Source organism: Salvelinus namaycush, chromosome 17, assembly GCF_016432855.1.
Source record: "Salvelinus namaycush isolate Seneca chromosome 17, SaNama_1.0, whole genome shotgun sequence".
Taxonomy (NCBI): domain Eukaryota; kingdom Metazoa; phylum Chordata; class Actinopteri; order Salmoniformes; family Salmonidae; genus Salvelinus; species Salvelinus namaycush.
In genome coordinates, this window is record NC_052323.1 from 31,932,937 (window position 1) to 31,948,231 (window position 15,295).

Consider the following 15,295-nt stretch of genomic DNA (forward strand, 5'->3'; position numbering starts at 1 on the left):
GATAACTGAAAAGCCATGAAATTACTGTAACATTGCTCACAATTACAAAGATCTTACCAGATGTATGTGTTATTCTCTGTCATTGAAGGGCTTTCAGCTGGCCCTCCACTGTGAACCAGTGGTGTCTCCAAAGATGTTCCTGCAGCAGCTGAAACAAGTGTTCGAATTTATCAACACCTCCGCTCTACACCCAACTGATCAACTATAACAACATTTGATTCTATATTATTTTCTTTATCATTTCTTTATTCACTATTTATCAATTTGAAATTGTATTGCTAATAATTCGATTAACACCTGGAAGACATATCTACTACTGCGTTTACTGTTCCTGTATTGACCTGATTGTGAAATGACCAGTAAATTAGATACTATAGCCTAGGTCTGAATGTAGGTCTATGTATGGCAAAGTGCATCACAGATAAATCTGTCTGAAGAATATTAGAGCCATATCATTGGGTGACCTTTACATTCTGGTGTTGATCTTTCAATTCTAGTGGTTAGAAACAAAGACAATTTATATCTCATCCTAAACCAACATTATACAAATAATGTAATAAACAAAGAAATCATTGGATGTTTTTGGACATTGGACTACTTGAGTTGTTTGATGTGGCTTCATACCTAGGTAGCTTCTCATGCCACCTTCCTGGGCTCTTCTAGGCTCTACAACAAAAAAACTTAACAGCGTAATTATGTGGCTACTGGCGATCAAAAGTGAAACTCTTGGAGGACAGCATTATAAGTGCCCGCTAGGTGGCACTATTCCATTAGGGAGGTTTGGAGCATGTAAAACAGCTAGTCCAACGTAATGCTCCACCTACCTAGAGATGCTTTAGTGTGTAGTGTGTCAAAAGCATTCGGGAAGTAGGCTATTGCGCTACAATAAAAAGGAGACCCTAAAGAATCCGAAAATGCAACCTCCTCCCAGAAAGGTAAGAATTTTACAAGAATTTGCAATAACAACTTACATTTTTTAAACTTCACAATTATGTCAAACGACATGAACTGTGGCAAGTGGCAATGCCATAGAGATGTTGAAACACGTTTGAAAGTACCTCCGAAAGTACCTATTATATTTTCATTTGCCACACTACATTTTACATAACTGTGAAGTTTCTGAAAATGTAAGTTATTGCGAATTATTTCACAAGAGCTGAACTGTTTAATAGAAAATGTATAGAAAAGTCCTACTCCTGTGAAGTAGTCTTAATTTGAACTTGGTCGTTTTCACTTGTGGCATTTTCGTAGGTTCCAAGTAATGATGTCAGCATCCTTATGATGCTCAACGCACATTTTGCACCATTAATTCTGCTATTTCTTATATTCTGATGCCCACAATTCACAATAACACAGAGAGAGAGAGAGAGAGAGAGAGAGAGCGGTAGAGTTAATGAATTAACATAGTGCATGTACAGGCTCCGTGTCGGAGCTAAGTGGCTAACGTAAACTCACGTAAACTCCTACATTGCCTTGGTCCGTACAATTGCCCTTGTTTTAGCGCCCCAAAAACGTAATACTTACAGATCAACTGTAATGTCAATACCATTGTAAAGCACAATTTCTCCCCTTTCCAAGAAAATCAATTACATGACCTAAACACTGCCCGTTTCTGCATAATTCAAGCAGGCAATGAGCCCCATCGGGTCTTTAAAAAGAAATGGCGGGTGGGGAAGCGAAACTAATGCGTGATAGTGAGAAGGACAGATGTCGTGTGGGAAAATTGCTTTTTTAACTCGATCTGTCCAACTTATCACCTTATCGCGTCTAAAATGTAAATAAAACACTATAAAGAGTTTATATAATGTGTTATTACATACCTATTTGAATATTTGTGTTGAAGGGCGGTGCTAAAGTGATCTTAGAAGTAAACAGTGGCTTTGAGAATGATGATCGCATGCAATGATGACGAAAAAAATGACTAGGTATCCCCCCTTACCCCCCTCACTGCCCATTTCTTGTTTTTAAACGATGAGAGGAGTGCTACACCTGGCGGAGAGAGATTGTAAGACAGAAATAGTTGCTTTATGCGTGCTGTACGTTATGACATGACACTTCAAGATGTAACGGAGGGTCAGTTTTTTTCAACTTTTCTCCAATACTATAGAGTAGAGGTCGACCGATTATGATTTTTCAATGCCGATACCGATTATTGGAGGACAAAAAAAGCCGATACCAATTAATCGGCCGATTTATTTAAAAAATATATATATTTTTTTAATATATATATATCATACACACACACATTTTTGTAATAATGACAATTGCAACAATACTGAATGAACAATGAACACTTTTATTTTAACTTAATATAATACATAAATACACACACGCACACAGCTCTGAAGTGACAATGATACTGAAGAGTCTGCTTAGGAGACAAATACTCTCAACTGTTTGAATAAAAATAGAGTTTAAGTTACCTGTGATGAATGTTGAAAACAAAACTTTAATTTCTATATGCAGGAAATCCTATTTTAATAATGGGCATGGTAAGAATTGACAACCTGTAACGGCAGCCTTGTAGCAGGGATCGGACCAAGACGCAGCGTAGTTTGTGCTCAACATATTTAATAAAGACGAATAAACGTGAACACTTACAAAACAAAATAACAAATGTGGCAAACCGATACAGCCCTATCTGGTGCAGAGAAAACACAAAGACAGGAAACAACCACCCACAAAATCCCAACACAAAACAAGCCACCTAAATATGATTCCCAATCAGAGACAACACAAAACACCTGCCTCTGATTGAGAACCATATTAGGCCAAACATAGAAACAGACAAACTAGACACACAACATAGAATGCCCACCCAGCTCACGTCCTGACCAACACTAAAACAAGTAAAACACACAAGAACTATGGTCAGAACGTGACACAACCAAAGTGCGAGTCATAATTCCCATGACACCTAGCAAAATCTGAAAAGCGGTTCCTTCATTTATTCCATAGGATATTTTTAGATTCACTTAAAATAAGGTCTGTGTTTCGTGTAGGCTTACATCACCGTGCCAATTTTATAACTGTGTAGATATCCATAGGACAAGGTAACTCTGATCAATATTGGCTAAATATAAGCGAAGATTAAAAAAAAATGTTGAGTGGATTTATGAAAATATGTTGACAAACGTTACCTTATCCTAGTGAGATTTACACGGGTATCAAAACGTCGAGGCGGTTTAAGCCTGCACGAAACACAGACCTTATTTGAAGTAGATCAAGACATTCTCTATGGAAGACATGAACGGTAAAATAACGAAGGAACCCCTTTCAAATTCAGCCGCAAGTTATTACAGGAATTATAACGCGTTGACTATTTCTCTCTAAACCATATACCTTTGACTATGTCACGTTCCTGACCTATTGTTCCTTTTTTCTTTTATTTATTTAGTTGGTCAGGGCGTGAGTTGGGGTGGGTTGTCTATGTGTGTTTTTCTATGTCGGGTTGTTTTGTGTTCGGCCGGGTATGATTCTCAATCAGAGGCAGCTGTAAATCGTTGTCCCTGATTGAGAATCATACTTAGGCAGCCGGGGTTCACGTGTGTGGTTGTGGGTGGTTGTATCTCGTGTCTGCATTCGTGCCACACGGGACTGTTTGTCGGTTGTTTCATTGTGTTCTTTTGTTTCGTGTTCAGTTTCGATTTAATAAATAATCATGGACACAAACCACTCCGCATATTGGTCTGATCCTTCTCGCCTCTCCTCCTCGTCTGAAGAGGAGGATTACGACGACCGTTACAGACTAATCCGGAAACTATCACCTCGAAAACAAAACGTTTATTCCGTTACGTATTTTATCTAACGGGTGGCATCCATGAGTCTAAATATTCCTGTTACATTGCACAACCTTCAATGTTGTCATAATTACGTAAAGTTCTGGCAAATTAGTTCGCAAAGAGCCAGGCGGCCCAAACTGTTGCATATACCCTGACTCTGCGTGCAATGAACGCAAGAGAAATGACACAATTTCACCTGGTTAATATTGCCTGCTAACCTGGATTTCTTTTAGCTAAATATGCAGGTTTAAAAATATATACTTGTGTATTGATTTTAAGAAAGGCATTGATGTTTATGGTTAAGTACACATTGGAGCAATGACAGTCATTGATTGATTGTTTTTTATAAGATAAGTTTAATGCTAGCTAGCAACTTACCTTAGCTTACTGCATTCGCTAACAGGCAGGCTCCTCGTGGAGTGCAATGTAATCAATGCAAGATTGAATCCCCCGAGCTGACAAGGTTAAAAATCTGTCGTTCTGCCCCTAAACGAGGCAGAACGTTCCTAGGCCGTCATTGAAAATAAGAATGTGTTCTTAACTGACTTGCCTAGTTAAATAAAGATTAAATAAAAAGGTGTAAAAAAAAAATCGGCAAATCGGCGCCCAAAAATACCGATTTCCGATTGTTATGAAAACTTGAAATCGGTCGACCTCTTCTATAGAGCCATTACCATGTCGATCAACGCTTGAATAGAAACCTAGTTCACACCCCCGATTTTGAAGTCAACACAGTCGCTACAGTCCCGTTAGTTTTCTTTGTAGCCTCGTTTGAATGTCGCGGTTACGCACATTACGTTACTAGTTTGCTGATGTTGCTGACTCTGACCTTCAGACTGAAGTCTTCAGTTGATGTACCCAGAGGCGGACTGGGACAAAAATTCAGCACTGGCATTTAAGCCACATCACATCGCCTAGCCCTCACCCCCATAAATATCATACCCCCCCCCAAAAAATGTATAACCTCCCCTGTTATTGGTAATGGTGAGAGGTTAGCATGTCTGATCTTTGTGCATCTGTAACTTTCTCACTCATCATTCACATTTCAGTCATGATTATCCATTAATCATGGTAGCATCCACATTAATGTAGAAGTGTTTAGAAACATTCTTATTTACAATAAAAGTGACTCCAAAATCACACAATGCATTATGTACCATTCATTTATATTGGGCACAAAATAATCTGAAACACAACCAAAACAAACTGCAAATGCATCCATCATTGGTAGTCACAAGCTTGTTGTAGTCATTGCATGCTATGAATATGGAACCAGATATACAACTTTTGACTACTTTAATACACATATACAGTTGAAGTCGGAAGTGTACATACACCTTAGTCAAATACATTTAAACTCAGTTTTTCCTGACATTTAATCCTAGTAAAAATTCCCTGTCTTAGGTCAGTTAGGATCACCACTTTATTTTAAGAATGTGAAATGTCAGAATAATAGTAGAGCGAATGATTTATTTCAGCTTTTATTTCTTTCATCACATTCCCAGTGGGTCAGAAGTTTACATACACTCAATTAGTATTTAGTAGCATTGCCTTTAAATTGTTTAACTTGGGTCAAATGTGTTTTGGGTAGCCTTCCACAAGCTTCCCATAATACGTTTTTAGAATTTTGGCCCATTCCGCCTGACAGAGCTGGTGTAACTGAGTCAGGTTTGTAGGCCTCCTTGCTCGCACACACTTTTTCAGTTCTGGCCACAAATTTTCTATAGGATTGAGGTCAGGGCTTTGTGATGGCCACTCCAATACCTTGACTTTGCTGTCCTTAAGCCATTTTGCCACAACTTTGGAAGTATGCTTGGGGTCATTGTCCATTTGGAAGACCCATTTGCGACTAAGCTTTAACTTCCTGACTGATGTCTTGAGATGTTGCTTCAATATATCCACATCATTTTCCTGCCTCATGCTGCCATCTATTTTGTGAAGTGCACCAGTCCCTCCTGCAGCAAAGCACCCCCACAACATGATGCTGCCACCCCCGTGCTTCACGGTTGGTATGGTGTTCTTCGGCTTGCAAGCCTCCCCCTTTTTCCTCCGATCATAACGATGGTCATTATGGCCAAACAGTTCTATTTTTGTTTCATCAGACCAGAGGACATTTCTCCAAAAAGTATGATCTTTGTCCCCATGAGCAGTTGCAAATCGTAGTCTGGCTTTTGCTATGGCGGTTTTGGAGCAGTGGCTTCTTCCTTGCTGAGCGGCCTTTCAGGTTATGTCGATATAGGACTCGTTTTACTGTGGATATAGATACTTTCGGACCTGTTTCCTCCAGCATCTTCACAAGGTCCTTTGCTGTTGTTCTGGGATTGATTTGCACTTTTCGCACCAAGATACGTTCATCTCTAGGAGACAGAACGTGTCTCCTTCCTGAGCGGTATGACGGCTACGTGGTCCCATGGTGTTTATACTTGCGTACAATTGTTTGTACAGCTGAACGTGGTACCTTCAGGCGTTTGGAAACTGCTCCCAAGGATGAACCAGACTTGTGGAGGTCTACAATTTTTTTTCTGAGAACTTGGCTGATTTCTTTCATTTTCCCATGATGTCAAGCAAAGAGGCACTGAGTTTGAAGGTAGGCCTTGAAATACATCCACAGGTACACCTCCAATTGACTCAAATTATGTCAATTAGCCTATCAGAAGCTTCTAAAGACATGACATAATTTTCTGGAATTTTTCAAGCTGTTTAAAGGCACAGTCAACTTAGTGTACGTAAACTTCTTACCCACTGGAATTGTGATACAGTGAATTATAAGTGAAATAATCTGTTGGTAAACAATTGTTGGAAAAATGACTTGTGTCATGCACAAAGTAGATGTCCTAACCCGACTTGCCAAAACTATAGTTTGTTAACAAGAAATTTGTAGAGTGGTTGAAAAGCAAGTTTTAATGACTCCAACCTAAGTGTATGTAAACTTCCGACTTCAACTGTACACTGAGTATACAAAACATTAAGAACACTTTCATGACATAGACTGACCAGGACTGTCACTTGTTAAATCCACTTCAATCAGTGTAGATGCAGGGGAGACAGGTTAAAGAAATATTTTTAAGCCTTGAGACAATTGAGACATGGATTGTGTATGTGTGCCATTCAGAGGGTGAATGGGCAAGACAAAACAATGTAAGTGCCTTTGAACGGGGTATGGTAGTAGGTACCAGTCGCACCAGTTTCTGTCAAGAACTGCAATGCCGTTGAGTTTTTAATGCTCAACAGTTTCCCGTGTGTATCAAGAATGGTCCACCACCCAAGGGACATTCAGTCAACTTGACACAACTGTGGGAAGCATTGGAATCAACATGGGCCAACATCCCTACGGAACAATTTCAACACATTGTAGAGTCCTTGCCCCATCGAATACTATGTAGCAGAAGTGCTGTAATTTCTAAACGGTTCACCCGATATGGATAAGAATACCCTGAAATTAAAGCTGACAGTCTGCACCTTAACCTCATAGTCATTGTATAATTTCAAATCCAAAGTCCTGGAGTACAGAGACAAAACAACAAAAACATTTTATCTGTCCCAATACTTTTGGACCTCACTGTAAATTATAATCACTTATTTTTATTGACTGGATAGACTGTACTGTTGACATCCACTGTGCACGTGACGAATAAACTTTGATTTGATTTAGTCCCGGTGCTGGCCGGTCCTGATACAGGTATGTGTCACTGTTTTGATTGACAGGTGAAGGAGACCCAGCAGGTGAAGATGGCCTTTGCGGAGCAAGTTGGGCGGCTGCAGAGCAAACAGCAGCAGGAGGTAGAACTCCTGGAGGACATCAGGTGTGACCATCCTGTCCCACCCTACCCCATCCTCCCTACCTGTCTCTGCTATACCCTGCATCACCCTACCCCACCCTGGCCCACTGTCCCACCCCCTACTCCATCTAACCTACCCTGCTCCTGCTTGTTCCCCCTTCTCCCCATCCTACAGAAGCCTGTGTTTGTATAATACATACTGTACATATTTGATAATATTGTGTGTATGACTCCAGTGTAATCACAACAAGAACCAATAGACACTAATGATGCTGAGTGAAACAGAAGGATTTATGAACACATCTTCAGATGTCTAGCATGTGGTCAGGCCTCCTGGGTGTTTACAGAGGTATATGCTGACTAATGCTCTCTGACAATTATCTCTCAGAGATATATACATATATATATATATAGATATAGATGGATAGATGATATAATTACTGCCTAAATGCAGTTCACTGACATATCCTAGATGTGATGTTTATTTTTCTTTGTCCAGGTCCTTCAGTAAACAGCGTGCTGCCATAGAACAAGAGTACAGTCAGGTGAGAGGCCTCTCATAATACTGATGCTGATTGACAAGCCGTGGTCAGGTCCCACTGGGCACACACTGGTTGAATCAACATTGTTTCAACGAAATGTGGAATTGACGTTGAATTGACATCTGTGCCCAGTTGGGTGTATGTCCGTGTCTTATGTTCACCTCTCCAGTGATGGGGGGCAGTAAACCATGTGATACGACCTTGGGACATCTTGTAGAGTGGCGTATCATTGAGCTGAAATGTGGTTGGAGTATTTGGACACTAACCTGTTCTCAGAGTGTTTTTGGTAGCATCCTCACAACAACTATTTTAAGCAACACTCTTACCACCCTCCTCCCCACATTTAAAAGCATTACTGAAAGCACTCATATTGAATGTTTTGAAATGGAATGCATTCAGATATTGATTCAGATATTAGTGTGTATTTCAGGGACCTTGGTGTTGTCCATAAGCAAGGCAGGGGAATACAACACACAGTATGCATCTGTCTCAGGAACCAGAAACAACAGTGATAATTATGTCCCATATTGTACTGTAGTGCTCATGTCCCATTGGATGTTTCCCCATGGAGTTATCCATGGTGTACGTCATTCTGATAAGATTTACATAATAGGGTGTTTGATAAGCTGATAACTTCATTAAATGGCTGTGGAAATGTCTGCTTCAGATACACTGAACTGACCCTTTTCCTTTTCTAACATGCCTAGCTGGGTTATATCTACTGTAGTAACTTCCTGTAGTGTCTGACATAAGAGCATTCCTATTGAGTCTCCTATCCACTTGTTGCCGTGGACTTTGAACTTGCCTCTGACCATTGTGGTTTCTAGTTAGTTTCCGTAGTGAAATGAGTGTCCTGTGGTGCTGTCCCTTGGTTCTGTTGGTTGTTAACAATGCATTAACATTGGACCTATGGAGTAGGTCTAACAGTTGTAATAATGTTAACCTACACACTCAGACCAGTGTTTTCACGTCAGACCCTTGCACCATGGGGAATGTAGCAGGGTGGCGATGGTGAAATAAGGGCCTGTGAACCGATCCCTCCACATCTGAAAAGTTCAGAATAAAAGTGGTCTGTGGCTTTAGTACTACTGGTGGCTGGCGTGTAGCGGCTCTGCTATTTGATATCTTGGTGTGAAGGAGCCAGTGTGTTTCTGAGCCAAGCTCCTGGATCACTTCTCTGAAGTCGGTAGTGAGTTAATCTGAAACAGGAAGTGAACACTGGATAGGGCTGTTTTCACTGGGGTGTTGATGTTCCACCAGGGGCCTCGAGGGCAGAGCTTCTAGTATTGATTAAAAAAACTCTGCTTTTCGCTCCAAATCTACATGTTATCCTGTACACAAAAACAAGACGTGTTCACTTTAGGCTGGGCCCTGCACTTGCACTCCAAACCAAATTCATATTTATGGGTTACAACAAGGTTTATAAGGTGAATGTAATGAAATATCCCTGATTGTGTTTCCTATCATCTTTAATAAAACATATCCTTCTCTCTAAGGCCCTCCAGAGGCTGGCCATACAGTTCCAGAGGAAAGACTGGCAAAGAGGCAAGGGAGACTCTTTGCACTCTGGGTAACCTATCAGAAGCTTGATAGTTTGATCCCACTACATGTTAATGACCTTTTTACTCTCAGCCATTCCAACCACCAATTTTGTAAAACAAGTTGCATTCAGGGTTTCATAGACATATATGAAGGAAATATCTGTCAAATACTGTAATTATTCATGATTGAAGATGCTCCGATCACTAATCACACAGTCTAACATCAGGGGATGCCATAGTGCTGGTGTAATAACACCGCTCTCATTCTGTGTGTGTGTATACTGCCAGGAGTGTGTTTGCTGTGTGGAGGTCTCTGATTGAGGCCACGGCACAGAGTGGAGTGTGTCGTCTCACGGCGGCCGACGGATATCGTTCACTCACTGCCGACGCTCTGAAGAGCCTGAGGGCAGCCAAGGAGCTGAAGGCCAAGAGGGTGAGCTGAGCTGTGCAGTGGCTTATTGGAGGATGCACTGAAATAATGTATGATTCACATTGCAGTGCAGCCTAGTCTGAGTAACCAGATAGAAGTAACCAGCAAGCAATGCAGGTGTAGAAGCACGGTGGCTATGAAAAACTCTCTAGAAAGGCCAAAACCTAGAAAGAAACCTAGAGAGGAACCAGGCTATGAGGGGTGGCCAGTCCTCTTCTGGCTGTGCCGGGTGGAGATTACAACAGAACATGGCCAAGATGTTCAAATGTTCATAAATGACCAGCAAGGTCAAATAATAGTAATCCCAGTGAACAGGTCATAGCCGCAGGAAGAACCGTTGAAACTGGAGCAGCAGCATGGACAGGTGGACTGGGGACAACAAGGAGTCATCATGTCAGGTAGTCCTGAGGCATGGTCCTAAGGCTCAGGTCCTCCGAGAGAGAGAAAGAAGGAAAGAGAGAATTAGAGAGAGCACACTTAAGTTCACACAGGACACCGGATAATACAGGAGAAATACTCCAGATATAACAGACTGACCCTAGCCCCCCGACACATATATAGGTTAAAAGAGAGTGTAGCTTATGATAGCTTCCTCCTTATGAAAATGATTAAATTATGTAACCGGAGCATGTTGTTTTAAAGAAAAAAATCCACTCCAAAACAATATATATATATATTTTTCTCCATTAGTCCTCTCTTGATACAGTACTAAAAATGTTTTGCATGCAGCAGTGAAGTTTTCTAGATTATTGGTCTTTCAGGAAGCGTCACTTGCCACATCATCTTGAAAAAATACAAATTAGGTCGTTTTTGAGTGGAGTTTTCATGAAGCCCACAATGCCTCCATTCACAAAACCACACAAGTCATTACCAGAGGTTTTCTCATGTCATACTTTCACTTTTTCTTGAGGAGGGAAATACATTCTAAGACAATCTAACACAAAGAGCCAAAGCCTTTCATTTTCTCTATACCTTATTAGGAAAGGCACCAAATTGATCAGTACTTACTGACGACTTCCTCTCGACCTTTATGCTACTTTGTGGTAGTTGTTGTTAATGACAGAGAATCAAACAGAGTAGGAACGTGAGTCACTTGTTAGCGTTGAAAATATTGTGATCTTAAGGTTACTATTCAAGCAGTGGAAAACCCTGGAAAACCCCTTACGCTTTTACAGCCTTGACCTCCACATGCTACATGCACTGTTAAACTACGGACAGTATTTATCATTTAAAACAATGCCTTTTGCACAACGTGACCAGCATTGAATCTATTGGATTTGTTGAATCTGTCAATCTAGAGACAGTTTGACATAGTTTAAATGCAGTGAGTTCCTCCTTCAGTTACCCCTATACGCTGTTCCGTCCATGCATATTGTTGTATTACATTGTAATAATATGATGCGTTGTGTTGCCCTACAGGGTCTAGAGCAGCTGCAGAGGGTACAGGGTGAGGTAGTGGATGCACTACGAGAGCTCCACAAGGTCAAGAAGAGATACTACCAGCTGAGTCACATGGCTAACGTGGCCAGGGAGAAAGCTGCTGACGCACAGGCCAAGTAAGTCTTTGAGTGTGAGCCTGGTCAAAAGTAGTGCACTATGTAGGGAATAGGTTGATTTGGGATGGAGTTTGTCTGTTTTTACGATCAGTGTGCAATATCCATCCATATACTGTATGTTATATACCAGGGATGGGCAACTGGCGGCATGCGGCACGTGGTCCCCCTTTTGTAGACAATTAAAAAGATTAATTAATTCAAATGTATTTTATTTTTTTGGGGGGGGCTCATTCGGGGTCTCAACTTACTGTTGAGAGTTAGAATAATAGAATATACAAGGTGCAATTTCAAAATGTGGTTGTGCATCAGCAGTCACTAAATTAGCCCATGTCAGCAACTTTCTTTTAGATTGGTAAATTTATCTAGCGGCCAGCTATCTAAACTTTTAGTAAGCATGGTCGAATTACCAACCATTGATCATCAGTTTTCATATTATAAACTGTAAACATTTCTCTCTGCCCCATGCATGAAATGAGTTATCAAATTGCTAAATCTTCTCTCCTCACCATGGCAAAATGTGTGGAATTGCAGGAAATTAACTATAAAACTAAAAACAATGATCTTCGCTGCCACGAGGTTGGCTGCTAAAATGTTTTGCTCGCAAGGTGGGGCTATGGATGTGGGTACGCAGACCCACCAGCCACTGTGGCCCCTCATGATGAGTTCCATTTTTTTGTGGCTCCCATCCCCATCAAAGTTGCCCATCCCTGTGTTAGACAAAAGCCCAAATAAAACCATATCTATTTTCATTGATTTTCCAGTAATACTCTTACTCTAGCCCTGCTTTGTTCCCATGTGACAGCCTTAAAGGTCCAATGCAGACATTTTTTATCTCAATATCAAATTATTTCTGGGTCAAAATGAAGTTGTGATCATTTTTGATTAAAATGGCCAAAAATAAACAAAAATAGCTTCTGTGATGTTTTATATACATTTTCAACCTATCTAATTGTATAGTATCCACAGATTGTGAGCTAAAGTTGAAAGCCATTCCTACGAGTATTATCATATTATTTATTGACTGACCAAATCGCCCAACACTGCTATTTGTAAGGTTCATTTTAAGTGAAGGTTGTGATTTTTTAACCATTCCTGAACCTGTGACTAGAAACAAGCTACATAGGGGCAATACCAGAATAAATGATCTAGTGATTCTGTCTCTTCGCAGCAAAATCTACAAAGCTGAGACTGTTGTATGCCCCATATACAGTGCCCGGCACTCGCATATCGACTTTTTCCACATTTTCTTAGGTTACAGCCTTATTCTAAAATTGATTAAATAGTTTTTTCCCCCTCATCAATATACACACAATACCCCATAATGACCAAGCAAAAACTGTTTTTTTTATTTTAAAAACTGAAATATCACATTTACGTAAGTATTCAGACCCTTTACTCAGAACTTTGTTGAAGCACCTTTGGCAGCGATTACAGCCTCGAGTCTTCTTGGGTATGACGCTACAAGCTTGGCACACCTGTATTTGGGGAGTTTATCCCATTCTTCTCTGCACATCCTCTCAAGCTCTGTCAGGTTGGATGGGGAGCGTCGCTGCACAGCTATTTTTAGGTCTCTCCAGAGATGTTCGATTAGGTTCAAGTCCAGGCTCTGGCTGGGCCACTCAAGGACATTCAGAGACTTGTCCCGAAGCCACTCCTGCGTAGTCTTGACTGTGTGCTTAGGGTCGTTATCCTGTTGGAAGGTGAACGTTCGCCCAAGTCTGAGGTACTGAGCGCTCTGGAGCAGGTTTTCATCAAGGATCTCTCTGTACTTTGCTCCGTTCATCTTTGCCTCCATGCTGACTAGACTCCCAGTCCCTGCCGCTGAAAAACATCCCCACAGCATGATGCTGCCACCACCATGCTTCACCGTAGGGATGGTGGCAGGTTTCCTCCAGACGTAACACTAGGCATTCAGGCCAAAGAGTTCAATCTTGGTTTCATCATACCAGAAAATCTTGTTTCTCATGATTTGAGAGTCTTTAGGTGCCTTTTGGCATACTCCAAGCGGGCTGTCATGTGCCTTTTACTGAGGAGTGGCTTCTGTCTGGTCACTCTACCATAAAGGCCTGATTGATGGGGTGCTGCAGAGATGGTTGTCCTTCTGAAAGGTTCTCCCATCTCCACAGAGGAACTCTAGTGCTCTGTCAGAGTGACCATTGGGTTCTTGGTCACCTCCCTGACCAAGACCCTTCTCCCTCGACGGCTCAATTTGGAAGAGTCTTGGTGGCTCCAAACTTCATCCATTTAAGAATGATGGAGGTCATTGTGTTCTTCGGGACCTTCAATGCTGCAGAAATGTTTTGGTACCCTTCCCCAGACCTGTGCCTCGACACAATCCTGTCTCGGAGCTCTACGAACAATTTCTTCGACCTCATGGCTTGGTTTTTGCTCTGACGTGCACTGTCAACTGTGGGACCTTATATAGACAGGTGTGTGCCTTTCCAAATCATTTCCAATCAATTGAATTTACCACAGGTGGACTCCAATGAAGTTGTAGGAACATCTCAAGGATGATCAATGGAAAAAGGATGCACCTGAGCTCAATTTCGAGTCTCGTAGCAAAGGTTCTGAATACTTATGTAAATAAGGTATTTCTGTTTTTTATTTGTTATAAATTTGCTAAAATTTCTAAAAACCTGTTTTCTCTTTGTCTTTGTGGGATATTGTGTGTAGATTGCTGAGGATTAAAAAAAAAAACATTTAATCCATTTTAGAAAAAGGCTGTAACATAACAAAATGTGGAAAAAGTTAATACTTTCTGTTGATGGCAAGAATTTTGTATAATAATTTACATTGAAAAACTCTAAGTGTTGAATCAAGTGTTGTTTTTTTGTACCAGTTCATAAACCATGTGCCATGGAATCGGTAAATCAAAAATCTCTTCCCATTTATTTTGCAACCTGCATGGTGCAGCTGTCAACATGTTGGTCCTCAAATGAAACCGGTATATTTTTCTATTTTTCCATGGCTGCAGAATCTTATCTATTTTTGCGAACTTTCTGTTGAAATTGATTGTGGTAAGTTCATTTATATTTTTTGAGATGTGAATACTAAGTATGTCTACTTCACCATCCGTCCATTTTATTGGTAAACTACAAATCACATGTTATTTTATTTGTCACATGCGCCGAATACAGCAGGTGTAGAGGTAGTGTAAACACTGTGTCTTTTAACGATCCAATACGTAATATGGTACACTTGTCATAATTAGGTTTTAGTCCAGAAAGGCTAAAAAAGTGATCAAGATCTTCAATGTGCAGGGATCCCGATTGCAGACTTTAGAAAAAACTTGAGTCATCGGCATAAATTGACACCTTTTAGTTTTTATCCCCTGGATTTCTAACCCCTTGATGTTTTTGATGGATCTAATTTTAATAGCTAGCATTCAATGGCCATTATAAATAGATATGGAGACAGCGGACAGCCTTGTTTTACTCCTCTTAAAAGCTCAATACTTTCTGAGGAGTAACCATTATTTACTATTTTGCATCTGGGGTTGCTGTACATAACTTTAACCTATTGTATAAGAGATTCACCGAAATTAAAGTAGCCATACTTTATCAAACGTCTTTTCAAAATCTGCTATGAAGACCAGGCCTGGTATCTTTGATGTTTCATAATGTTCAATTGTTTCAAGTAATTGTTGTATATTATCTTCAATATAT

General features: G+C 40.5%; 1 protein-coding gene across 4 annotated transcripts in view; it reads left to right on the plus strand.

Annotated features, from left to right (window-relative positions):
- Positions 1-857: 857 nt before the first annotated feature.
- The window catches only part of LOC120062547 (F-BAR and double SH3 domains protein 1-like), a 32,125-nt gene continuing 17,687 nt past the window's right edge, over positions 858-15,295 (plus strand). For 3 of the 4 annotated variants that reach the window (XM_039012599.1, XM_039012600.1, XM_039012602.1), the window contains exons 1-6: positions 858-935; positions 7,488-7,585; positions 8,061-8,106; positions 9,600-9,673; positions 9,933-10,077; positions 11,494-11,630. In XM_039012599.1, coding sequence (XP_038868527.1) covers positions 915-935; positions 7,488-7,585; positions 8,061-8,106; positions 9,600-9,673; positions 9,933-10,077; positions 11,494-11,630 — 521 coding nt within the window. In that variant the 5' untranslated portion in view covers positions 858-914. The remainder of the gene's footprint in view (positions 936-7,487; positions 7,586-8,060; positions 8,107-9,599; positions 9,674-9,932; positions 10,078-11,493; positions 11,631-15,295) is intronic. The other variant, XM_039012601.1, reaches the window with a different exon arrangement.